Here is a 27418-nt window from a genome sequence, read left to right on the forward strand (position 1 = left end):
TTTAACTTGCGAATTTATCACTCCTTCAAAATGAACAAAGGACCGAAAAACAAGAGAAATGTGGTCCTCTGGGACCACTTTGAAATATACAGTGCTGACAGTGACGGTATTCCAAGAGTGAAATGTAAGCACTGTCCAAATGCAATTTTCAGAAGAAAAAATGGTTCTACAGCTGCCATGAGGACTCATCTACGAACTCAGCATCAAAGCAAGTTTACAGAAATGATAAAACAACAGACTCAACGAAAAATGGAAGAACTAAATGACGAAGCTAATTTATGTGAAGCCACTAAAGAAGCTGAAGATTTAGAAGCAGAAGTTTCAACGTCAAAAAATTCTACAACCTCTTTACAAAGTGAAGGATTTCTTCCACCTGATCCAAAAAAGCCAAAACTTGCCAAAAGCCTTAATAAGTTTCATCCTGTCCCATGCCACTCAAACATGAATTTTTTTCGTTCTAAGTATTTCTTGTTTGACCAGAGATAACTAGAGTTTGACTTGGACCTAATGAAGCTGTTGGTAGAATGTGATCTTCCATTCACATTTGTTCAGTCTAAGGGTTTCCAATCCTTTTGTTCAAAGTATCTTCCACGTCATCAACTGAAATCAGCAACAACCTTTTCAAGACAGAAACTCCCACTACTCTATGAAGAAGTGAAGAAACATCTTTCATCTCAACTTGCTAACATTTTACCAACAACTTCTGGAGTATCCTTTACAACAGACTTGTGGACATCTAGAAATAATGAAGCCTACATCAGCATTTCACTTCATTTCATTGATGAGAATTTTGAGCTCCAGAGGATCATTTTAGCTTGTAAGCCATTTCCATTTCCTCACACTGGACAAGCTATTGGTAAAAAGCTCGATGATTCAATCACTGAACTTGCACTTTCACAAGACTGCTTGCGTGTAGTGGTACATGACTGTGCTGCCAACATGAAATCAGGATCATCAAAAGCAGATCAAATCAACGAATCATTACTTTGCATTGACCACATTTTAAATCTTGTATTATCTAAAGCAGTCGATTCACTCAAAACTACCAAAGAACTCATCAAATGTGCAACCAATCTGTCATCTTTTGTTCATCAGTCTACAAAAACAGATGAGGCAATCTCCAAAGCATGTAAGCAGCTTGATGTTACTTACCGAAAAATAATTCCACCAGTTGTCACTAGATGGAACTCTAATTGTCTCATGTTGGATTCAATCCTGCAGTTGAAAACACCACTTCTCCATCTCAAGAATTCTGAGGCTGATTTTTCAGAGAAAATTCCGAATGAACAGGAATTTGAGCTAATGGCTGATGTTCAATTTTTGTTGAACATGTTCTTTGAAGCATCTAAAAAGTTTGAGTCAGACAAAGTTCCTACCATTCACGAAGTTCTTGTACAAATTTTCATTATTCGAGAGAGGCTCATCAAGATAAAGACAGAAAAAGAATTAAAAGGTCGAAAATTTTTGTCAGAAGCCTGCAAACTTGCTACTGCTTTACTTGAACAGCTAAAAAAGAAAATTCCTTCTGGTGGAACAGATAACAAACTATATTGCTTGGCTCATCTTCTGGATCCCTACTACAAAGGAGCAATTTTAAAAAAGTTGAAGACTTTTGATCAAACAGTGAAAAATGCAACTGAATTATTCTCCGAGGAAACAAATATCAGTACAGATAAAGCAAAAGAACTTCCACCAAATTTTGATGAAATGAATGAAGCCCAGCAGCTTGTTTTTGAGATCTCTTCTGATATCCACAACGCAACCAAAAAATGCAGTGATGTGTCACAGGAGATTGAAAAATTCTTGGCTATGCCATTGACAGATGCTTGTGAGAAAGAACCTTTGAAATGGTGGAAAAAAAATGAAATACATTTTCTTCATCTTAGCAAACTTGTGCGTAAAATCTACCACATCCCTGCTACATCTGCAACTTCAGAACGTGTTTTTTCAGCCTCTGGAAGAATTATCAGTGACAGAAGATCTAACCTCGATTCAGAAAATGTTCACATGATTGTGTTCATTAGAGAAAATTTGGACAAATTGAAACAGATCAAAGTTCTTGAGACTGAAGAAGAGCAATGCTTAAGAATGGCTGCAGAAAAGTGACCTTAAAAAATGTCAATTTTAAGCATTTTTTTAACATTGTATATTTTTTCTAAACTTTTGGTATTTTTCTAGTATTTTCAGAATCTTTCAAAAAATAAGTCTTTAAATATGGCATTGATGTAGCCTATAGTTATCAGGAATACTGACAATGAGTCACTTACGCTAGTAAAGACTGTATTTTGGGTCAGTTTTAACATCTCATTTTTTTGGAATTTCACACAGACCCTTAATGCCAGAGTTGACCTATATACATTGTTACATAACTCAACAGTTTAGTTTGGCACCCTATCATTTTTTTGACAATAGTTTTGTTAACAGAATCATTTTGTTTACAAACACATAAAAGATTCATTTTGTTGACATTCTTTTACTTAAAGTAACTAAACCTAACCTAAAGAGTTGCCAGTGGAGTTCAGTGAATTGTTAGGTTAAATTTGGTCTGGTTAGGTTAGTAAAAGATTGTAGACAAATTTTCTTTTTATTTGTTGATGAAATGATGTGTTACGTTATATGATATGTTATATTTATGTCAACTAAATAATAGTTTTATATCTTTATGTTGACAAAGTAATAGTTTTATTTTTATGTCAACGAAAGTATAGTTTTATTTTTATGTTGACTTAATCCTAGTTCTGTTTATTGTTGCCAAAATGAATGTTGATAAAATGAAAAGAAGCCTTCAGTTTCATTACAACGTGTCAGAATCACAAGTAGGATATTTCATGTTTTACTAATTTTTGGTAATCAAAGTATTCCTTCAGTACTTTTGTGTAATAAAAAATTAATTTGTAATAAATAATGCAAAATATTTCTTTTAAGCAAGGTTCATTTTTTGTTTAGTTTTAATAGATTATATTTGGGAACTTATTATGTTACATTTTTGGATAAAATATGTTTGGGCATAAAATTTTTATCTGCTTGCATTACTAAAATAATAATGCCAAAATAATTATATTGATGATGAATTGTAAGGTTTATTTACTTGGTATTGTAATACTGCAAGACGAACTGAGTTTTGTTATTTATATTAGTTATGTTTAATTACATTCTATAATGAAATTAACAAAATAAATACTTAATTTCATTACAGTCAAAAGAAGAGATTATTGTAATTTCATTACCATTATTTTTATAGCTCTGGGGATGATACAGATCCTTATCCAAATATTATTCAGTTATTACTTAACTAACAGAATTGAGCAACCATAATGCAGTATTTTATGTAATAAACTTAAATTTTAATAATTTCTTTATAATTCCGTTAATTTCGTTTAACTACGTACGAAACGAAACTTGAAAAATTCCGTTTAATTTTTTAACGAAATAAACGTAAGGCTGAGTTCGTTTTGTTCGTCAATTATGTTAATTACGTTTAACGTAATTAACGTAATCAGACGTAATTGAACGAACGTAATGCAGGACTTTAATATATATATATATATATATATATATATATATATATATATATATATATATATATATATATATATATATATATATATATATATATATATATATATATATATATATATACACATGTGTATACAGATATATATGTTAAAACTATTGAAGAATCATTTAAGAACATTACTTAAATAATAAATAATAATATTTTTGTGTATAACAGTTTAATAAATTCTTTCGAGTCTATTCCGTTAGCGCACAATCCGAAACGCTCCTTCCGTAAGGAACTGTTTCGCAAGTATTCTTTCGAAATGATTTGTTTCGCAAGTTTTTTTTCGTAAAGAGTTATTACGGAATAATTATTATTTATTTTTTTCGTATAACGCATTACGGAAGGTGAATTTTCGCAAGAACAAATTCCGCAATAGCAACTTGAAATATGGAAGATAAAAATGCGAATTTCGTAAGTTTTTGTTTACAGCGAACAACCCTAGTAAATAGTCTGTTGTCTTGCATACATGTATTGAATAAATAACGTTTATAAGTTATGTTTTTTTTTGGGTTAAAATAACATTCAAACTTTTGAACTAAAGGTGCTAATTTATCGTTTTCTTCGCTTGTAAAGATGAATGTATCATATATTCTTAAGGCGTCTTCGCCAATCATATGAAGGAAAATGGCACATTGAATATCTTCATTTTTGTCATTGACTTCTGAAGCTATTTTATAAAGATTCCATCTCTGCTTCCATTTTTGCCAGTATTCTGAAACATTGCCATTTAAATTTATTGCCTCTAATGGTCTAAGTTGTTCCATTTTATTTTAAACACAGGTTTGCTTCTGGTACCATGTAATATTCTAAGGATAATGTTAAATTAAGAACTGAATATAACATAAAGTATGAGGCGCGCTAACCGCCATATTTATTTCAAGTAATGCTGAAATTACACGAGGCATTTGTGTATTATGCCGAACATGAATATTACATAGACGGCGATCTTCTTTTTGACTGAAGTAAATTTTTCGAGATCATCCGTGTTTTATCATTCGGTCTTATTTTTATAAGATTTTTCATTCCGTAATTTCTAGGCCTTCTCAAACAGGCTAAAACAGTTCATTTTCCGTAAAATTAGCGAAGGTCGACTTTTTTACGGTTAAGATAATTTTTTATCCTTGTAAACAAACTTCAGAAACAAATAAAGAGCTTCATTAGAACAAAACATTTTGATTAAATTTCGGAAGCAGATATTGTAGGATTTTTTTTTAAGTTTATAAATAAGTTAATTACAATAAAAATTTTAAGAGTTTAGCTAAAAATGACTAAATCTCATTTTTATAACTATATGTTTGTTTTAGCTATTTAATAATAATAATACAAATAATAAATTTTTTGATAAAAACAAACAAATATTTTAACTTTATTTTATTAAAATTATTTTGACTTTTTTTAACTTAAAGTATTTTATTTTGAAGTTGAAAGTTTTGCTTGTTTTATTAAACATTCCTTCCCAAAATCTTTAGAGTGTTTTTTACAGTAATTGTTTACAGAAATGTTTGCTAAAATGCAGCAAACTTTTTTTACACTTCGAACAAGCAATTGAAATTTACTATTGCAGTTAATAAAAAATGTCAATTAATCCTCTCTTGCACAGCAATGGTGAAACTTTATTCGCAAGTGTCACTTCAAATATAAAAAAACAATAAATAACAAAGTAGACTAAATTGTTAGAAGGTTCTCATAGTCTTCCCCTGTTCAAAGAACTAATCAAAGTTCCATTTTCTTGAAACATATCAAAGTTGTCTGTTTCTTCTAAAACTGAATGTAATTCCGGAAGTTTGTAAGCAATAAAACATGCAATATATAAAAGCCCTTTTTTGCATTCATTTGGCAACTGAACCTCACAATTTTAACATATTGACATATCAAACTACACATCAAGTTCACAGTTATCACAGTGGTGATGAGCAGGAGGAAATATTGTAAAATCTGCTTGCTCGTCTATCAAAATAACAAGTTTTGTCGATTCTAAATTTTTGAATAACATTTTGCAGTTATCAGATATGTGCCACCTGACCCTTACTAATATTTCCTAGACTGTTTTTCTGGTGCATCTGATTGCATTTGTCCTAGCAATACATAAGATAACCACAATTTAACAAATACTTGGCACAGCTTGCTAATCTTTTAGAAGTTTTTTGCAAAGCACTCACAGTATCTATTGTCAACTTTTTATCTCTTAATTTTGAATTTACGCATTTCAAATTTTCAGCAAAATAAGAAACATAGTTCTCTAAGAAATCTATTTGCTAATCACTGACTGAAGTAATAGGCTTTCTTCAAATATCATTTAATCCAATATATAGACCTTTTGCTTTACTGTTGACAATAACCCATCACTTAACAACTGTTTCAATAAAAAGTGCAGTATCTTTAGCTTCAGGAATTTTTACACATAATGCTGCAACTGTTTCATCACAAAAAACTTTGAAAACTAACCCATAATTTTGTTGTTCAATTAGTTTTGGTGACTTGATGCCTAATATAACTTGCTCGCTTAGAATCTGTTTAATTGTTAATAACATAACTAACACCATTCCCCAGTTGAGAATAATATTTAATAATTCCTTTGTTTAAAAAAGAAAACAAATATCTCCAGAATCTTTTAAAGTTATATATATTGAAAACTTAGGCACTAGTCCACAATGTTTATATGATATTAAAGATTTATTTTTTTCTTTTTCAACAAAATAAAATTTTTCTTCACAGTTATTTATTATTGACTTCAAATTTTTTACAATTGAATTAAATTGAATAGCATCCATTTTTTTGAAGTTTTCGAACTTATCAGGTAAACTATCTCTTTCAGAGCACATTAACCCAGTGACATCTCGTTTTCTAGACACTATTGGAATAAAAGACACTGGTATACCTTTAAAGACTGATGGAGGATGCACTGGAACAAAACTACTACCTTTGACTTTTTTTAATTCTGCATCTTTAGGCTAGTGCTGAGCACAAATTGGCTTATAATCTGTAAACACCAAGTTTGCATTTGGAAGTTTTTTAATCCATAACTTGCGATCCTTGGATTCACAGATAAAGACATACCAATTTTATCTTCACCATTTTTTAAAACGCATTCAAACATTGCTGACCATTTCCTGACTTTAAAACATTGCAAAAACAATCCAACTGATCACTTTCAGTAATAATTTTCCGGAGTGCACTGTAGTCTTTATTGCATTTATAAGACCCTGAATAAAATCCTTCAACAGATACTCCAATATTCACTACACTATCCCATAATAACTTTTTCATCTAAACAAAAAGAACTATTAATTACTATTAGTTAAATAATTCCAGTTATACTATTACAGCTCGAAGCACCATAACCTTATTTTCTCTTCACTTAGTTTGAAATTATAGAAAATAATTTCATTTTTGTAAACTTCGTTTATGATTTGAGTCTGATCATTTTCTGGCGATATCAGAAATTTACTTCAGATTAAAGAAAGAAACAGTAAAAACACCAAGTTTTATAAAACGAAACAAAATACAGAAAAAAATATTTCGTTATTTATTTGAACAAAATACAGACACGCAATTATTTCTTTAAAGTTAAATAATTTTGCAGACCTAGAATCTTTTGACGCATTCGGTTAAAAGTTCTAAAAAAAAGACTGATTTTTTAAATAGTAAATTCTACATAACAAAAATAACAAACTTTTCTCTTTCTACTTTTCTTAATAAAACAGGTCTTATTTTTCCTAATTGTCAAAAAAAAATCAAAATTCCTTTGTTCCTTTGTGTGTATTTTTAAATGCCCCCGAACGTCGGTAACCTGCCCCCGAACGTCGATAATCTTAAAAGTGAATCTTATTTGCATGGTTTCGTCAAAACATTTTTTTTTTTTTTGAAAACAAAAGAACAACGTTCTGACTGTATAACGCACAAGCTTTTGTTTACAAAGTTAGGTGAATTCGCATTGTATAAAGCATTTTAAATAGGTTACATGGAGTTGTTTCACTATTTGGTAATTTCCAGATCTACGGATATTAGGAAAATCTATATACGAAAGATCGCCGTGTAGAGTATGCACAAGCATATTCAAGAACTATTTTTAAGATAGCTGCCTTTGATTTTGATTTATTAAGTTTACTAAAAAATACACTTAGTTCTTGATGCGTTGGCTTTTCAACAGATTTTTTGATGGTAGAACAAACTAATGCAGAAGTACTGCAATCATTTGGGTCATCTTCCAAACTTTTGTCTAATATTCGTTTTTTAGTTATGCTTGATCGAGAATCAATTTCAAATAAGCATTTTGGTGTTAACTGTGCTGGAGAGTTTGGTAGCAGCCAGTAAAATTTATAATCAGTTACTGTTTTAGATTCTCACATTTTAACAGTTATATCAATCTAAAATAGAACTGCAGCAATATGTGTGCATGCTTCAACAAGACCTGCCATGCAATTACAGTGTGCACATACAATTTTACCACAACATTCTGCAACAATCTACGGAATAAGTGTGGCCTCATTAAGGCGTTGTGAATGAAACACTTTAAAATGCAAATTATAAAGTACAAGTTATAAAGATATAAACATTAAAAAAAAAAATTATATATACATGCTTTATAAATATTTTGTCCCTTACCTTTCCCATAACAATTCTCAAACTTCCTATGCTAATAACTCCCACATTTTTAACCCATCCTATCTAAGCTTTTATAGGCCTTCATATCCTCAGCTGTAAGTTACAGCTGGAAAAGTTTCTTCACTGTGTTTGAATTTGCTGTCTGGTATTGAGTAAGGATCTTTACCGTTTATCAGTAGAATTTTTTTTATCATATCTGCTTTTGGAAGGCAGATCAAGTGTTTTGTAGTAAGACATTTCTTTACAGTAGATATTTAAGTTGTTAAACTTGATATTTATTTTATTTAAATTAAAAAAAGGTCTATACTAATGGAAAGTTGATTATTAAGCCACGCTGCACGTAGGAGTATTTGACGATTTTAGCTGGCCAAAAATATTTCTCTCTTTTTAACAGCTGAAAACTTTACCATATGACAAGAAATTTTAAATTAAATGTTTTTTGTACAAATCCAAGCCAGTGGCGTTCAATATAGGGGAAAGATGGGTACTTTAGAGATTACATTTTTTTCTATTCAATAGGATTTGAGGAAATAAAAGATATATTATTTTTCAAACTTTATTATGGTAAATAACATACTATATTTTGATATTTAATTAGATTCCACTTCGTCATTGTCAGAATATTCTTCATTTTCGTTGTTTTCAGTGTCAGAATCTTGGACTTCTCCAGGAAGAAGCAATTCCACAAACACAAACTTACAAGCTTCTTTTGAAAAAGGCTTTGTAAGTTTGTGTTTCTTTTTCCCAATGCTGGACAACAAAGGTTCGGATGTTAACAATAACCTATTGATGATATCTTGGTTACAATCTTTTCTAGAACATTTTCTAGCATAGCTAAGTCTGTACTCCCGGAAATGTTTGTTTCTGGCTTCGGCAGCCTCTTCCGACAATTGTCCAATTGGCAAAAGCGCATTCTCTACTATATCAGGACCATGTACTAAAACTTGATGCAGAGTTGGAGTCATGTGACACCAGGGGTATAGTTCAACATAAAGCTTTGCAGTATCCAAAGTATACTGTCTGAACTTTTCTACATCAATTTTGTGGCCACTGGAAATTACTTCTAGGATAATTTTCATTCTGGAAATTAAACGGAAGTCTACTCCAGTGATATCTGCAGATGTTTCCGGGTCGTTGAAGAATCTCCTGCTTGTGTTACCGTTATTGGTATTCCCAAACCCAACCTTAGGTATGTCGACAAGAATGCCCATTTTGCTCTTGAATTCATCTTGGATTTTCTTTTTCCTATCTGAGAAGAGTCTCTTCTCATCTTCAATCAGCCTTTTCTGTTATTTTTTTACAGGCAATTTATATGATAGGTGAAGAAGACTTTCAAAACACCGTATTCTAGCATGCAGAATGGAAGGTCCAAATTTGTAGCTGCTTTGATAGTCAACACATGTTCTGTCCAAATCATTAAACTGTCTTGATGTTGCTCCACAAATATAACATCGCATGGTCGATTTAGTGGTGGTTGCTGCGTTACAGACTTTTCCGTCAATCATAGTTAACATCATCACATGTTCTACTGCTATGTCTTGAAGTTGAGTTGGTTTCAAGCCTGCAATTTTTTTTTCCATGTAAGCAATTTCTTCAGCTATTACATCAGCAGTTTCTTTTATGAACCTAATTCGAATTGGCCTGCAAAACCTTGGAGACGATGGTGTTGGGTTTTGCCAGATAACCTTTTTATTTACTCCACAAGTTAGCTGTAATGGAACCATTGAGCATTGAAATATAGGGGAAAGGTGCCTATGATGGCATACTTAACTTTTACGTTTCTCTGAGTCATTATCTGAAAACTTAAAAAAAAATTTTTGACATAGGTGTATTCCCTCTAGCATGCAGAATAATAATGAACCTCAGAATTTTTACTATTTTGCTTTTTTATAAGTTTATACCATTAAAAAAAAAAATACAAGCATGCCATCATAGGCAACTAACTGCTCCTATGATGGCACACTTTAAAGAAATTAGACGAACAAGTTTTTTTTTGTTTTTTATTGATGGAAACACTTATCAAAGAAAGAAAATTTTGGATATTGATGGAAAAAATTTTGGATATTGATGGAAACACTTATCAAAGAAAGAAAATCAAAAATAAATATTTTGTCTATAAGCATAGTTCACATATAAATTTTTTTCTGCTTCTCTTTATGCCTGCACATAAGCAATGATACCAAGATCTACATTTTTGACAACAAATCCATGGTTCTTTAGAGCAAGACAGCAAATAAAGTTCATAACAATACAAAAATGCTGTATCAGATTCGAAACCCATTACATTATTACTTCCTTTAATCTCCTCACTGCAGTATTTTTCTTCAACAGTCGTCTTTCTTTTTTTTTTCTAGCAAATTTTTCCTTTTCTTTGTTATCTTTTTCTTTTCCTTTATCTTTTAATTCTTGGATATCCGGTGTGGTATCCAGAGGTCCAGTTTTTCCACGTTTTCATGCCTTTTTCAATTCAATTTTAGGGATTGCTAAAGGCACTGGACACAACTTTGTATACTAGATCTTATCCTTTTGTTGAAACAGAAGATCCAATGCATCTGGTAGCTTCTGATGGGGGAGATCTCATTTCCAAATGTGTTGGTTTCTCAAACTCTTGTATTTCATCTTTTTGTTAGCCTATTCACCTTTTTATGCGCATTAAAATTTATTTCAGGCATTTTTTTCAACTCATTTTGCAGACTTTCCTATGATGGCAACTTCTCGGTATGCCATCATAGGAAAGAGTCACCATATTTATTAAAACAAGCTGTGTCTACCTTATTCTACACATAGCATTAAAATAAGTATTCTAATAAATGTACAAAGCCTGCAGATGAAATGCATAAAAATTTCACTTCTGTATGATGTATAATAAAATCGTTATCCTAAATATATGAGGGCATTAAAACTACAACACCACATGTGCAAATTTATGTTTGTTGATTACAAAAGCATTATTTACGACAGAAGGACGAATTTTCACCAGAAGTAATGAATTACTAATATACACATGTTGGTCTAATCATTTATACACCAAAACCAATATTTTTGGAAATATGACCAGTATGCCATCATAGGCGCTATGCCATCATAGGCACCTTTCCCCTACTGGCATCAGAATTAGAGTCATCCTCAAACTTTTGATTAAACTGTGTCTGCTGGGAGCCATCACAACCCCATTTCGTAGATAATTTCATATGTTTACGCCCACTTTCCGTTAGAGTCTTGATAACTTCTTCTAAATACAACACCAATCTTTTGGCAGTATGGTTTAACAGACTTTGTAAGTCTACTTCAGCTAAACTTTCTGTGACTGTGAACGAATCAGGATCAGGATAACATGTTTTTTTTTCTTCGACCAAAATACTGTAGCAAGGCCCTAACCATTGCTTCTTTTCACTTGTACGTACGATTTCATATTGAGATTTTGTTAGGCCTGCGTCAGTAAATATTAAAAAAGCCTCTAACGGTGTCAATGATTTTTTTGTAGGTTCAAGACTGCTGCGATAGGCTTTTTTATACTTTCCCGCTCGTTTGGGAGATGTTTTAAGATCTTTAAGGACGGTTGCAGCACTTCTTTTGCCACTTGTTGTCAAACAAGTTTCAGCTGCAAAAACAATAGCTTCTGGTTCCACATCTTTCCTGAGCTGTTCTGTTTTTCTCCTCTTTGAACGTTCACTAGAATCGACAAAACTTTTTCTTGGTCGTCCTGCTGATGATGGAGTGGATGGGGTACCCGGTATTTGGAAACTCCCTTGCAGCCAAGGGCCATGCTTCTTAATAAATATTTCATGAGTTCTGGATGAAGACGACCACATTTTTCTAAAAATAGCTTTCAACCTCGACATTTGACGCTTGTATACTGTTTTTAGTTCTTCGGTATATTGATTTCTTGATAACAAATTTTGATCAGCTAAGTCCATTTTTTCATTGAAATTTGGAGCCTCCTGCTGCTGAATACTGTTGTAGAAATCCAAACGAGAGATTGTTTGCATCCCTGATGACCCATCTAGAAAAAAAAATTAAGTTGAAAAATTCATCTTGGACCTTGATGTGCTTAGAACATGATTAAAATTTAGATGGCATCAACAGGCAGTTGAAATTAAGATTTTTAAATAGCTAGTGGTATAAACTCATAGAAAAACGAAAAAAACTAAGAGGGTTTCAATGCGCACTACAACTTTTTCACTTTTAAAGTCAAAATTTACTTTAAAATTCGTTAAAAAAATGCTAAGTTTCATGGTACATAACTTTTGTGGTAATTAATATTTCAAAACGGTAGTAAGAGTAAATAATGTACATACCTGTCATAGATTCATCCATGATGTAACACTGTAAAACTTCTGTTGTAAACACTTGTACACAGCTTCAATAAACACCACTAAAATCGCTCGTAAATAAAATGAACCACGCAGATATAGATCGGATATTTAACTAGACTGTGTAGTTCCAATTACTACTTTTATAACAAAACCATTAACTGCTCATTAAGCGACCATTATCGAAAGATAATAAGGGTAGGTAATTAAGTGGGTACGGCCACTTTTAATAATTCCAATTTTGGCCAGCTAAAATCGTCAAATACCCCTACGTGCGCTGATACCAAAATCAAATTAAAACAATTACAAATCACTTTTAAAATGAATACCGCAAACAGTTTGTTTACATTTTTATACTTATAATGGCAAATATAAACATAATAATACATAATGGCAAAATTTTCTAAATCACTTGTCTACGGAAACACTCTATATAGACATCGCGAGGGTTACATTAGTAATAATTTTAGAAAAAACATTAAGAAAACTAAACGTACTTTTTTAAAAGACTCACTTAAAATTTTACTAAGTCTACAGTTTATTTTTTTGTCAGCTAAATCTAAATAAAATATTCATAGCTTGTTCATACTGGCTGAAAAAGACGGAAAAAAGGTTGACGGAAAAGTGGCTGTGAAACCATTGTCTTTACATTTTTGGCCAAAAAAAGCTTGAAAAATAGCGAAACTCAATTCTATATGTTGCCAATTTATACTAGTTTTGACTAGTTTTGACATTCGCTATGTTCAGCATATACTAGTTAAACAATTAGAAGGTTGGGGTTTTGTCAATAAAGAAAAAATGAGTTATCTAAATTAACAATTTTTGCATTTTAAATATGCCAAACAAATACTCTTGCTTTAATAGCAAGAATAGTATAAACTGAAAAATCGTTTCAGGTTAAAAAAGCTTAGCTAGAATCGTTATAATGTTTTTACATTGAAGCTCAAAAACAGTTTAATTTGAAGAAGAAAAATCTAGAAAATCATTATCTTATTTTTTTGAGAAGAAAAGCTGGAGTTTAAAATTGAAAACTGTTGTCACTATAACATTTTCCTAGCTATTTTACAAGTTTTTTTTTTTGTAGGGCTATTTTTGCATTGTAAATGATAAAAATTAATACAAAATACTCAAATTAGTATCTTAGATATAGTTAAAGCTTGTTTGTAATAATTTTTTAAGAGTCTACTTGGTTTGTTTAAAAATTATGCTTTATAATCCTAAGACTTGTTGATAGATTCTATGTATGTATAAAACCTATAGTGCTTACATGTATATCTATAAATTTTGTACATGATTTTAAAGAATACTGTACAAATAAGAATTTTTGTCTTTTGAGACATTAAAATGAAAAAGTCAGAATTGTTGTTAGTAATAAAAGGTTTTCAATTAGTTAAATAAACATTTCCTAATAAAAAAAGATTTTATAAAATGATTTAAATATATAAAAAGTTGTTAAACTTTTATTTAGAGTTTATAGTTACTAATCATGAGCTGGTTGTATATTCTTACAGTGGTTGCTTTAGTGTATGCAGGCACTCTGGCATCTCCAAGATTAAAATACTATGTAAAGTATTTTAGCTTTTCGGTGTATTGTATTTTAATAGCTGGTCTATCAAGTATATTCTGCTTACTAAATCCAAAGAGTTCTTATAACTTGTTTATTGTACAAAATGCTTTAAAAATAGTTAATTTTCGGTGGCTTTTTGGAGTAAATATACAAGTTAAGAATGGGGATAACCTAAGAAATTGTAAAAAACCTTTTGTTGTTGTCTCAAATCATCAAAGTGCAATTGATGCCCTTATAATGATCAAGTCATCACCTAATGGAACAGCTCCCCTTGCTAAGGAAATTTTATTTTATGTTCCTATTTTTGGTCAGGTCTGTTGGCTTTGTGGTACAATTTTTATCAACAGGAAACAAGGAAAAGTGGCCATAGATATAATGCGAAGAGTCGGTCAGGAAATGAAAAAAAAGTTAACATCCCTTTGGATTTTTCCTGAAGGAACAAGACATCAATGTGATAGTGTTATGCCTTTTAAAAAGGGTGCATTTCACTTAGCTATTCAAGGAGAAATGCCCATAGTACCAGTTGCTATCTCTAATTACCGAAATGTAATTGATACTAAAAATAAGTTATTTCCAGGTGGATCAATTCGAGTATATTGCTTACCTCCTATTTCTACTGTTGGGCTCACTTCAGATGATGTAGATAGTTTATTAGAAAAGGTTCATAAAGCAATATCTGATACCTTTCACCAAGATCAGAGAGAACATCCTGAGATCTATAAAGATTTAATACCAGTTAAGAAGTGAAGCACACTACTTATCCTTATATAAATTAGTTTTTCTTATATTTTTACACAGTATTTTTTGGAAAATTTTTATGAAATCTTTTTAAGAGTTTTATGCTTTTAATAAAGTTATGCTTAATTCCTTTTAATGAGGAGTTAATTCTAGAACTCTATTTTGGTGTGTGCAAATTCCAACTTCCTTAAAGTTTTGTAAAATAATAATATAAATTTTGGTTGTTTTACAATGAAAAATACATCAGTTCTATTAATTTAGTAAATATGTTTCTGTCCTGTTTGTATTTTGAAAACAATCAAAGTAGTAAGAAAATCAGATATGGAGTAGTTTATTTTAAGCTTCTTAATAATATCAGAATCAGATTTTTTATATTTAAATTTGACTTATTGACTGATCTTCATGATTGAAAGGTTACAAGGCAACAGTTAATACCTAGTAAATCAAGAAATGAGACTTTTTAGTTTTAACATTCTTTTCTTTTTTTTATTTTTTAATTTAATGTGATTTTTGATTTTAAAAAAAAAAAAAAAAAAAAAACATTTGTTAAGGTGTGTTATATTTTAATAAATGATATAATATATATATATATATATATATATATATATATATATATATATATATATATATATATATATATATATATATATATATATATATATATATATATATATATATATATATATATATATATATATATATATATAAGTTTTTAATTTAGATTTAAAAAAAGCAGTTTGTAGAAATATATTTTGTTATGCATATATGTTCTACATAATGTAAAATTCATTTTTATTTTTAATAAGAATAGCTTTGATTTCAATGCATGCAAGCAAATTTATTGACAAAATTTTATCTTTTCTTTCTTTCTGAAAATACATTTTAATTTTTATTTAATTGTATTTTGTTTTAAAAATAACTAATAAAATGTTCATTAGTTTAGATTTATGTATGTCTAATATTGTTAAAATTGAAAAAAAAAAAAAAAAAAAAAAAGAAGAAGAATAAGGTTTTTTTGATCAAATTCCATTGTGAGTAGCATTCCTTAGATTTTAAAAAGCATATTTATGTATTTGTTTTAATAATAAATATTAGAATGGTTAAAAAAGTAATGATTGAATCAGATGCTTTGCATGTTTGTATGGCTCATGCTTTGACCAATGAAAGAGAAGAAATCATGGGATTGCTAATAGGACAAGTATCTTCACTGTTTATTTTAATTGCAATAAATGAAAGATTTTTTTTTTAAATTACATAATACACTAAATTGTATATTGCATACAAGAGTCAAGGTGGTTAGGGATTCAAATTAAATGTTATTTTATATATATATATATATATATATATATATATATATATATATATATATATATATATATATATATATATATATATATATATATATATATATATATATTGCATGCTAGACATTTTATTTCCTTTTTTTTGGCCAGCATACATTTAGTAAGGAAAAATTGGGGGGGGGGGGGATTAAATGTAAAAATTGTTAGCAAATCACCCAAACAAGATAAGATGGTGTTACTAAACAATTTTATATAGTGTTTTTTTAACTAGTTTTTAGAAATATGTATAGAATGAAATTCCAGAGCTTGTACAAATGGAAATCAAAGGGCATTTGTATTTTATTTTAGATCCGGACATTCTTTACTATTGAGACTTTTGCAGTATAAAGACTTTTGTTTTAATTTAATTTTAAAATTAAGCTTAATTTAAAATTGTATTTAATAATTTTATTGTTAGTTTTGATAGGCATTTAAAGTTTATCAGTTTTAAGCAAATCAGTTTATTTACTTCCTTCACTTTTAGATTCTCTTAATATGTATCAATATGATAAGAAATCTGTAGCCAGACTTCAGTAGAGCACTAGTTATTCTTTTAATTCACAGTTATTCTTCACAAATATGAAGTTTGAAGATTTATCTGAAGAATTGAAAAAATTCTTACATAGAATAATCTTTTTTTTTTCTTTTTCTATTCAATTCTTTTAAACATAATATGCCACTTTAACTTGAGAATTTTTGCTACCTAATTTGATAGTGCTTTTTTGTCTTTGAAAAAAGTATTCACCACAAATACTTATCATGGCTTTTTAAGACTTGCTTTCAATTATGGATAGTTATAAATAGAGGCATGTATTTGCTTGGAAAATAAAACAAAACATTTTAGATGACAAAATTTTTTCTCTCATTTTTTCGTGATACTTATTAACATGCATAACAAGTTTCTAATTGTTTAAAAAATGAAGTTTTAATGTATAAAAATTTAGCATAAAAATGCTCACTAAAATAAAATATTGTGAGCTTAGAATCAAAAAGTATTAAGTTAAAAATACTTTGCACTTTGCACTGAATTTGCACTTTTTTTAGTGATTTTTTTATGCATTTGAAATAAGTTCTTATTAGTATAAAGGTTTGAACGTGATAATTGATTCTAATTTATGTAAGTAAAGATGATATTTCATATATTAAAATAAATATAAACAAATCTTTCTCATAAGTAATAAAAAGCAAATATTTTTTTATGAGAAAGATCTGTAATTTCCTTTTAAATTTTTTTTTGACTAAATGTCTTTTTTTGACTAAATGACTATTGCTTGTAACAATCTAGTTTAAATTTCAAAAGGAGCTTTAAGTTTCATTTGTAACAGGAGGTTCTCTAAGAATGAAAAATTCTTAAAAGATATCAAAATCAGTGTGAATTTTAACACATGATTCAGAAAATTATGCTGTACTTGGCTAATATCAGTAAAAATTCACATGTAATGCTGGTCATAAACTTAACTCTAATTAAAAATATTATGTGTTATAAGTGGCCACCAAAAAAAAGTATATGAAGTTTGAGAAGTTTTGTAAAAGTGCAGCACACATAGTTAATACAACATAATAGGCTTTTGATTTAAGTTTAGTAGTTTAAATTAAAATACATTTTTGGCATAAGAAAATTTATTTCTTTTAATGGTTCTTCTTTTGCATAAATTGATCATTAAAAAAAAATGTATTTGTACAGGAAAATATAAATATACAGTAAGATTTCAAAAGAATGAGTTCTGAAGGGAAACAAAAAGCAGGTCATATATAGAAAGTTCATATAAAATGGTTGGTTATATAGAAAGTTATTTTAGAGTTTCTTATATTGGAGGTTTATTATATTGATATTCTCCTGGATTTGGATATAAGTTCCATAATTTTTTAAATGTTATTTATGTGTGGTGTGGCAAATATATACAATAGCAAAGTACAGGCTAAGAAATGGTGTTGGAAAAATTTAGTTGTATTAAATGTCTTGGCCCACTTTATAGAATGACTTGTAGAATCATATTTATAAAAAAGCATTACATATGTAAAAAAAAGTTCTCTTAATGGTGCTATATGATAGAACTTATTTTTTAACATGATCATTTAAATAAAATTTTGCTTAAAAAAACATAAAAAAGCTTTTTAATTTTTTAGATAGAAGATGATATTTCACATGTTCATTCATTAATTATGTTGCAAAGGTTAGATAAGAGAAAAGATCGTGTTGAAATTTCTCCAGAACAGTTATGTAATGCTGCCATCACAGCAGAAATATCCTTTTCAATGCTGAGTGATAAACCTATAGCTTTAAACAAAGCAACAAACAAAAAAAAAAAAAGAAAACTATTATTTCAGTGAATGCTGCTAACTTACTACTGTTACTGTGTAAATTAAATAAATATATAAAGTACTTTTGCACTTTATATATAATATAAAGTGCAAAAGTACTTATAAACCTCTAAAATATTAAACTGCTTTTCTTATTTAAATTAAAATATAATAGCTACAATAACCTTAATAAAAATAACACAAAAAAGACTCAACATAATAATTTTAAATCCTAATAATTATTTAACTTTTATAACATCAGTGTTTTGCTACTTACACAGGGATTTTTAATTCATATTACTTGTGTGATTGCTATTTTAAATAGAGTTAATTCTTCTGTTTAAACCTTGATATTAAGTAATGTTACATAATTAATGTAAATATTAAATATCTATAATTTATCTAAAAATAGATTGTTTTATAGCAATGTGTACAGTAAGTTTCAGTAAGTTCTATAAACTTATTTAACATCTGAATTTAAACTCAACAAAGTTATACTGTTTTTTACCCAATGTAATGTTTTCTTAATTATTGTGCACAAGTTGGGTGAACTAACACGATTGAAGCAACCTATGAGAATAATTGGATGGTATCATTCCCATCCTCATATTACAGTGTGGCCATCCCATGTTGGTAAGATATGAATTAAGAATTTCTCTAGCTATGCTTTTATTGACTTAAATTTCAATGAATATTTTTTATTAGATGTGCAAACGCAGCATACTTACCAGTTAATGGATAAAGATTTTATTGGTCTTATAATTTCATGTTTCAACCAAGATCAATCGGTAATTAAAATATTCCACAGAAATAGACTTAAAATAGCTTCTTTTGTTTGTATTTGTTTGTTTGTTTTTTTTCATTCATTGTTAAAATTCTTTTAGAAAATGGGTGAAGTTCGTGTTACATGTTTCCAAGCTGTTAAAGCAGAAGGTAATGGCAGGTAGATTTTGAGATTAGAAAAAAGCACTCATCTTATCATTTCTTTATCTCAAGATTTTTTTTTCTTTTTTAAAATCCATTTAAAAAAAAGTGCTTTAAGTTCCTGAAATTTTATCGACAGTTATTTTTATATAGATGAATATGAAATTCTAATGGTGTTATTACAAGAAGTTCTTCTTACACATTTTCTAAATTTCTTTATAATCAAAATCCTAATTAGTTATGATCACTTGTTATGATAACTTAGTTATGATCACTTGGAGATAGAGCAAGAGATAGTATCTAGTAAAAAGATGAGCAATGCATGCTTGCAAGAGCTGACTAAATTACCCCAAATACTGCTGCAGGTAAACTTATGGCTACCTTTTGATATTGTCATTTTTTGATATCTTCAATATTAGATATACTTTTTAAATCTTATTAGGAAGAAATATCTGCCTACCAACAAACGTTAAGGTAAAGAAAACTTATTATAAATTATATATTATAATTTTTGAATTAAAAATATTTTGAAAAAAAAAAGTTTAGTCTCATGTTTCAGATAAAATAATTTACAAAACTTTTTGTATTTGCTCATAGTTATGCTGAGCAAGATGTCTTGACAGCTGTTCAAAATTCGGCAGGTACAAGTCCTTTTTTTTACATTTTCAATTTACTTTCACTCATTGTTAAGAACACTTTTCTATCTTGTGAAAAAGAGCAAGCTATAACGCTGCTTAAGTTGAATTGCAAAGAAATTGAAGGGCCTGTTGCTCATCTTCATTCTGGTGCTCAATGTCACCGACCATGTTTTAACAGTAGAAGGAAAGTTGAATTTTGTGACGAATCTTCTATTTAGTCATTATATCATAATTTTATCTAAATATTAGTTTATTATTTTTTTTGTTTTTTGAATTTTTACTTTTTTAAGTCTACACACAAGCTGTCACGAAAATTATTGAAATAGTTTGCACGCCAATATTCCAAATGATGGAATCTCGCTTAGCAAAGAGCAAATCAAGGCTAAAAGAGCTAATGAGAGCATCTAAAGTTGATGATCCTACACAGAATTAATACTTTCAGCCATGCTTCTTCAACCACTTTTCCTGTAAATTTAACATGAATTTGTTTTATTATACGATTTTTCAATATTGTTTTTCTTTTTCCTTTTTCAATAATAATTCACAAGCGTAAGTTCATAAGGTGTGTCGAGGGTTAAAAGCTAAAATAAAAAAATGGATGCGATGAAAAAAAAAACTATATGATAACAAAGAGCAAAGAAAAAAAAATTTTATGATAACAAAGAGCAAAGAAAAAAAACTATATGAGAAAAAAGAGCAAAAAAAACTGCATTTTTTTATTTATCCAACAAAAAAGTTGTAATAAAATGAAATAAAAGTTGATTCATGTAAATCTTCAACAATAGTTCTGATAAAGATTTATGTTCTCAATATAGAATTTGATAAAGATTTGATAAAACTCTGATAAAGATTTATGTTCTCAATATAGAAATATAACATATATAAAAAAAAACAACGTTTAAAGCAGTATTATTTTATGTTGTTATCTTCTTTCACAATGTTAGCCTAATTAATTAAGTATCCGCACGCAAAAAGGAAATAGATACGTTAATATATAAAAATTTTTTACAAAAGACATTTTTTAGATCTTGCTTTAAAGTATAATGAAAAACTCCCCGATATTCTCAATCTTCAATAAAAAAAAAAACCCCGCTATTCTCAATGTTTAACAAAATGTAGATCCTGATCTCCGTTTGTCTTAAAAACAAAACAAAAAAAAAACAACAAATAGTACTCGGGTGATTTAAGGCATGTCTGACTTTTACCAGTGTTCGGTTGTACCACTAAACACTTCTTTTGACCATAACTTTTTTTTGGCAAACAATTCACTTAAATGAACATTACCAGGCAAAAGTTGTTAAAAATTAAAATATTATTTTCTTACGACGTTATGGATTATAACGGATTTTATCTTTTCTGAAAAAGGAGAATATCTTTAAAAATAAACAAACTGATCTCTAAGCACAACTTTTTCAGTTATGTTCAGTCTAGTACACTTCGATAATTGTTATTACCCACTTGTACCATTTGTGATTTGTGGTACGATTAGGAAATCCGAGGTTTTTTATAAACTTCCGGCGTCGCCCCTAACACGACTAAAAAGAGCGATCATAGTTAACGGCACTTTGAGCAATTTAGTCTATAGGCGTATTAAAGATTTTTTTTTTGTCGGGTGAAACCATGTGGTCGAATTTACATTTTATTTTACATGAAATTTTAGATTTTTAAAGATTTTGTAGCTGTTTCAAGCAAAACAAAAATCATTTTCTAGTTTGAAAGTTTTACATGAAAATATGCTAAACCAGTTGTCTTGTTGCTATGTTTATCTTTTTGTTTTCGGTTTTTACTTGAAAATGAACTTAATGTTTTACTTAATCTTTTCTAATTTTTATGATTCATTTTCTGTGTAATATAATTGGTGTATATTTCAGGTACATACATACATACATACATACATACATACATACATACATACATACATACATACATACATACATACATACATACATACATACATACATACATACATACATACATACATACATACATACATACATACATACATACATACATACATACATACATACATACATACATACATACATACATACATACATACATACATACATACATGCATTCATACATATATCTAAGTTGTTTATTTTTTAATTAGTACAACAAGTTTTGTGAAATTTTCTTTTTTCAGCAAATGTAATAATAATAAAAAACAAGAAAAGTTTTAAAAGTACAAGGAAAAGTTGCAAAATCCAAATGTTTTTCATCAATTATTTGTTTTTAGTCAACACTGAAGTTTTAATTGGTGGTGGGTCTAAATAAAACCTATACAAATATAAGAGGGAAATTTTTTAAATTTCTACTTTGAATTCCATTAAAATTTTTGTTTTCATTATATCATAGCTTCATTATATTGTGCGTAAAATTCAAGGTGCTGCATTAATACTGACAATTTTTCAACCCTTGTTTCTCATAGGACAATGAAAAATAAATATCAATTAAAAATAATCAATCGCTTTAAATAATTGTGTTAAATCTCACAATAGGGTTTTGCTACATTTCATTTTTTCATCCAGCTTCTTAATTGTTAATTTTTAGAAAATACTTTGGAAGACTTTTGGAAATTGACAAAGGCTGATATATACAAGGTTATGTAAAGCTTATGGTGGATCAGACTGATGGCCAGTAAACCTAATTTTGATGCAGTTTAAAAGACAATCTTTAACTGCATTTTGTTTTAGAAAGAAAATATTTTACTACTTTATGTTTATCTATAAATTTTTTTTATTTTTTATCTCATTACATATATCCTACGTCTACTTGACCCAATTAAAACAGTTTACCTCTCATCAGACCACGAAATGTTTCGCCATTTTGAAGAAAACCAATATACATTCATTTTTGAAAAAAACTATTTGCTACCACGTACCTTTTTTTCAAAAGGGGAACTTTTCTTGGGCTTCTTGCGACCAGTTTACAAACCATCTACGTACTGTTCTCGAGGAAACGGTCAGGAGTAAAACTTTCTTTAATATGACGGGAAGTTACAAAAGGATCGTCAACAGCACACATTTTATTAATCTATATTCATGTCAAAATAGTTTTAACAGTGTTACCAACGGTTTTTACTCCTATTTCTTATTCAATAAAAGTATAACTGTTAAGCATAAATTTCTAAATTTATATTCAAATTCAGAAAAAAATTGTTATCACAAATAATTATTTTACTTTAATCGTTAAAAACCAAAAGAGAGAAAAAAAAAAGCAAACGCCAAAACTCACCATATTTTATGAGTTAAAAGATAAAAGAATGTCTATGTTAAAAGAATATTTGTTTATTATGTGGTAATTTTGTTAAAGTAATTTTTAAACTCTACATTACTTTAAATGATTTTTTTAAAGTTTATACTGTTAGTTCTTGTGATTAAAATGATTTTCAGATGTTTATTTAATAAAGTAAAAAAATCTCATCACTATTGAATTAAATAAAAAAATTTTGGAGGAGCGGGGTTTCGAACCCCGGGCCTCTCGCATGCAAAGCGAGCGCTCTACCACTGAGCTACACCCCCTTGATATTAATTAAAAATTAAAAATTTTTAATAGATCTTTTTGATAAGTTGGCACACCATATACACTCTCAGGGTAAGTTGGAAGAGCATATGAAAAGAGAAATGTTTAGCAACATAAGCATTTAAGCGCATAAGCATTCAGGCGCATCTTTTTTATGAAAATTCTTGATAACCTTTATCGAACAATATTTTTTGACATTAACTTTCATTGCCCTTAAGTCGATCGAATAGACTTTTCTATAAAAATAGCATCAACAACATTTTTTGTAACATTTTTAGAATTTACAGGCATGTCTACTTTTCTTTTATAACTTATCATATCTGTAGATCTGTAGTGTTATATAACTTAAGTGAATTTACAGCTAATGCGAAAGGTTGTAAGTTGGCACATGTTTCCAACTAGCCATCATTGTGCCAACTAACCCCAACCACATTTTGCTCACAAAATGGCTTATAAATCCCAAAAAATGCGAAATATTAAAATATTAAAATATTAAATATGTAAGGTAAGGTAAAAATAAAGTTAGTAAGTTAAAATTTTTATTTCTGAACTTTTGATTTATATATTTTATTGACTAAGCAATATAAGTAAAAATATTTTTAAAAGAATCAAAAATTTTATATTTTTAAATCGCATTTACATATTTTTTTTAAAAAATTGTTTAGAAATTATTTTAAATTGTTAAGAATATTTAATAATGATTAATTTAAAAGTGTTTTCTGAACCTTAAAATGCTTTCCCAGCGTAAATTTGTTTCTCCGTATACAATAATGTTTTATTAATTAATTTTATTAATTAATTTTTTTCAAACCTGCTCAACTTACCCCGACTAGACTAGGTAACACAAAAGTTAGGTTGTAAAAAGAGCTATAATACTTAGGGGAAAATAGCTAAGTATAATCGAAAGTCAAATAAATGGGTAAAATATCAACGCTTAGGTGTTGTCAGATATATGTTTTTCAAGAATCTAAGAGAAAATAGCAAAAAAATTTTTTTTCTTTTTTTATTCAAAATTAAAAAAGTGCCCGTGTATCTTACTTGACCGCGGTCCAACAACCATTTGATGCGCATTGTATTACCTTTATATATGCCTATCTTTCATCCATTAGATGTTTTGTCATTTGATGCGTAGTTTTTGAGATATTTTAGTTGCCTAACTTACTCCTATGCTCAACTAGGTCCGCCCAACCCTAGTCTGTCAAAATGCATTCGCTCAAAAACCTCAGATATCGCTTTTCCATCAACCTAATATCTTAGTGAAACCTTCCATCATGTTCATCACTTTTTAGTGCATGTAATAAATGATATTTCAATAAAATACCCGATTATAGTAAATCTAAGTTTGTGATGTGCTTTTAGAAAACTCTGAACGCAATCACAATATGCCGGATACCCAGCTACTCAGGAAGTTCTCGCAGATCCGCTTAAACCTCTACCATGCATTCAGTTCTTATGCATCAAAGCCTTTCTCAAATCCTTCATATCTGCTTTGTTTTTGCTTTCTGGGATCCAACAAAAACATTTTATTTTGACTTAGCTGAACAGATCGTAGGAAACATGGAAACCAGATAGTGAAAGCACTTCGATTTGGTTTTAAACATTCTTTTCACAATGTTTTTAATCGAACTTGGCGAGTAAAGGTGAAAGAAGTACATTTACTCATGGATCGAACTTCGTGCAACCCTCTGCGGGTTCATAGATTGTCTTTAAAGTTAAGCCAAGTCTAAATATCTGCAGATGGTGATTTTCATCTTCTGAAATTACTTATGCAGACTAAAATGTTTTGTTTTCCGCTAGATGTACCCTCTTTTATCAGTATTTCATTTTGTATAGGGCCGATTCCATCTCGTTGAGTAACAGAGACTGGAAGCTTATAGCTTTGTGCTACTTGATCGGAAGAAATTTACGTTAACGCTATTTTTGTAACTTAGCTTATTATGGGACATTCCGATCTTAATCATGCGTGGTTGTGGTATTTGGGTGCTTTACCATAAGTGCTATATATAGCCCATTTATGAAGATTGATAAAAATAATTAAGCTATTTTTAACCGATCAAAACTGTATAAATAGAGTAAAAATTTATTAAGAATATGTTGATTAAAAAGTAACAAAAGCGGTGTTGATCTTCAAAAAATAATATAATACGCAATCGGTATTAATCTTGATCACCTTCGGATCAAAGTTGGTAGCAGAGGGAAGTTTCTTCACAACGGAAGAATGGTAAAAAGAAGAAATCAGAAATTAACAAATCAAATGGAAGATCAACTAACCGTCCAAAATGAATTGTCAGCATTAAACAGGAAGAAAACGATTTTAAACTCTTCGTTTACGCAAATTAAACATCAAATTATTCAGCTTCTTGGAGACGACGATCCGACATGTAAAAACGAGTTACCCGATTTTACTAATCATTTAACAAAGACACAAAACGAAGTTCTCGAGGTGATGGTTGATTTATCAAACAAATACGAGTTTCTGGAGTCAAAAGAAAATTTAGAAAAACTCAATCAAGAAATTGAAAGAATAAATGGCGGAAGCGATGGAACATGTAAATAGATGGATATTGTGCAACGGAAGTGAAAGATCTAATTTTGACCAAAGGATGGATCGAGAACCTATGCGGACAACGGAAAAGCAGCAACGTGATCAATGGTCGAGTATTCGAAAATTAAAGGACGAAGAAAAAGATAATAGCGAATATGAATCAATCAAATCGACTCATAGCCGTTTGCGTACAACAAATAATTTAGATGAAAAGACTGCAAAAATTGGACAGGATTTATGGAAACAACTAAAACGCGTTTCTATACCAATATTTAATGGCGATAAAAAGAGCTACGAAAATTGGAAAGCTTCATTCAACGCATGTATCGATCAAGCTCCAGCGACAGCTGAATATAAATTACTTCAGTTACGTCAATATTTATGTGGCGACGCATTAAAAGCAATTGAAGGACTTGGGCATTCATCGTTTGCCTATGAAGCTGCGAAAGAAAGACTTGAAAGAAAATATGGCGGAACGAGGAGAAAGGTCCTCATGTATTTGGATGAATTGAACAACTTCAAACCTATGAGGGAAAACCAACCAAGAGATTTGGAAAAATTCGCCGACTTGTTGGATGTGGCAGTAATAAACTTAAAAGAAGCTAATAGAACTGAAGAACTTGGTAACGGAACATTATACCACCAACTGCAAAAAAAGGTTCCAGAGATGATGTTGATAAGATATAAACGTTGGGTGCATGAATACAGATTAAACGAAAATGTTGAAATTCTAAAAAGTTTATTGTTGAAGAAGCGGATTTTCAAATGGCAGCAACAGAGACTCTTCATGGCTTAAAAAAAGGCACTGGTAGCAAACCGTCTGAAGGAAATTCATACTTTACAGACAATGAAAGAAAAAAGAAAACAAATTGGATAAAAAAATGTGCTGCTTGCAAAAACGATCATAAAATATGGGAGTGTCCAACATTTAAAAATCAAGTTGTTGAAGAAAGATGGGAAACAGCCAAGAAATGTAAACTCTGCTTCAGGTGCTTAAACTCTAATCATTTGTCAAAGGAATGCAGGAATACAAGAATGTGTGGGATTGACGGCTGAACAGATACTCACAATCGCTTGCTTCACAAAAGGAAACGTCAAAATGAGAGAATTTCTGAAGAACCCAAGAACATGGTAATTGAAAACTCTCATATATCAAACATCCAACTACATTCAAAACACGTCATGAACTGTATATCGCTTCGAACGGTGCCGGTTATTCTTCGTAATGGAAATAAAAGAGTTTTAGTTAACGCATTGCTTGAGGAGGAGAATTTAATGAACCAGTGGCCCGGCTAACACCGCTTGGATGGACATGCATTGGCGGCACTGGAGGATCCCTTCAAACACACTTTACGAA

General features: G+C 29.5%; 4 protein-coding genes, 1 non-coding gene and 2 pseudogenes across 8 annotated transcripts in view; 3 read left to right on the top strand and 4 right to left on the bottom strand.

Moving 5' to 3' along the window:
• Nucleotides 1–5938: 5938 nt before the first annotated feature.
• Nucleotides 5939–6606, bottom strand: LOC149882152 (uncharacterized; annotated as a pseudogene).
• A 3151-nt stretch (nt 6607–9757) lies between these two features.
• On the bottom strand, nt 9758–12264 carry LOC149882153 (uncharacterized; annotated as a pseudogene).
• Nucleotides 10503–27418, bottom strand: part of LOC149882154 (uncharacterized) — a 145684-nt gene continuing 128768 nt past the window's right edge. The window contains exon 3 of one of the 2 annotated variants that reach the window (XM_090066303.1): nt 10503–10934. The gene's annotated coding sequence lies outside the window, so the exon portion shown is untranslated. The remainder of the gene's footprint in view (nt 10935–27418) is intronic. The other variant, XM_090066305.1, reaches the window with a different exon arrangement.
• On the top strand, nt 12897–15319 carry LOC149882155 (1-acyl-sn-glycerol-3-phosphate acyltransferase alpha-like). Its single transcript, XM_090067734.1, has one exon. It carries the CDS (start codon nt 13967–13969, stop codon nt 14792–14794), a length of 828 nt encoding a protein of 275 aa, XP_089923860.1. The 5' UTR covers nt 12897–13966; the 3' UTR covers nt 14795–15319.
• LOC145191374 (lys-63-specific deubiquitinase BRCC36-like) lies at nt 15782–20501 on the top strand. 3 transcript variants are annotated; one of them, XR_016445216.1, is made up of 9 exons: nt 15782–15983; nt 18256–18372; nt 18969–19062; nt 19135–19217; nt 19314–19362; nt 19619–19718; nt 19796–19827; nt 19951–19994; nt 20282–20501. XR_016445216.1 is itself a non-coding variant. In XM_090067526.1 (9 exons), the coding sequence occupies exons 1-9, from the start codon at nt 15882–15884 to the stop codon at nt 20422–20424; spliced, it is 774 nt and encodes a 257-aa protein (XP_089923652.1). In that variant the 5' UTR covers nt 15782–15881; the 3' UTR covers nt 20425–20501. The 3 variants fall into 3 exon arrangements, 2 of the variants coding, with proteins under 2 accessions (XP_089923652.1, XP_089923653.1); XM_090067526.1 differs by having other exon boundaries at nt 19314–19372; XM_090067527.1 differs by lacking the exons at nt 19796–19827; nt 19951–19994; nt 20282–20501 and having other exon boundaries at nt 19619–19719.
• On the bottom strand, nt 23444–23515 carry Trnaa-ugc (transfer RNA alanine (anticodon UGC)). The gene has a single exon. It is a non-coding gene; the product is annotated as a tRNA-Ala (tRNA).
• LOC149882156 (uncharacterized) lies at nt 26120–27117 on the top strand. Its single transcript, XM_090065898.1, has 2 exons — nt 26120–26755; nt 26800–27117. Exons 1-2 carry the CDS (start codon nt 26120–26122, stop codon nt 27115–27117), a joined length of 954 nt encoding a protein of 317 aa, XP_089922024.1.

The sequence above is a fragment of the Hydra viridissima genome, unplaced genomic scaffold (assembly GCF_058129835.1).
Source record: "Hydra viridissima isolate aposymbiotic clone 2 unplaced genomic scaffold, HvirCarnegie_v1 scaffold_11, whole genome shotgun sequence".
NCBI classification, from domain to species: domain Eukaryota; kingdom Metazoa; phylum Cnidaria; class Hydrozoa; order Anthoathecata; family Hydridae; genus Hydra; species Hydra viridissima.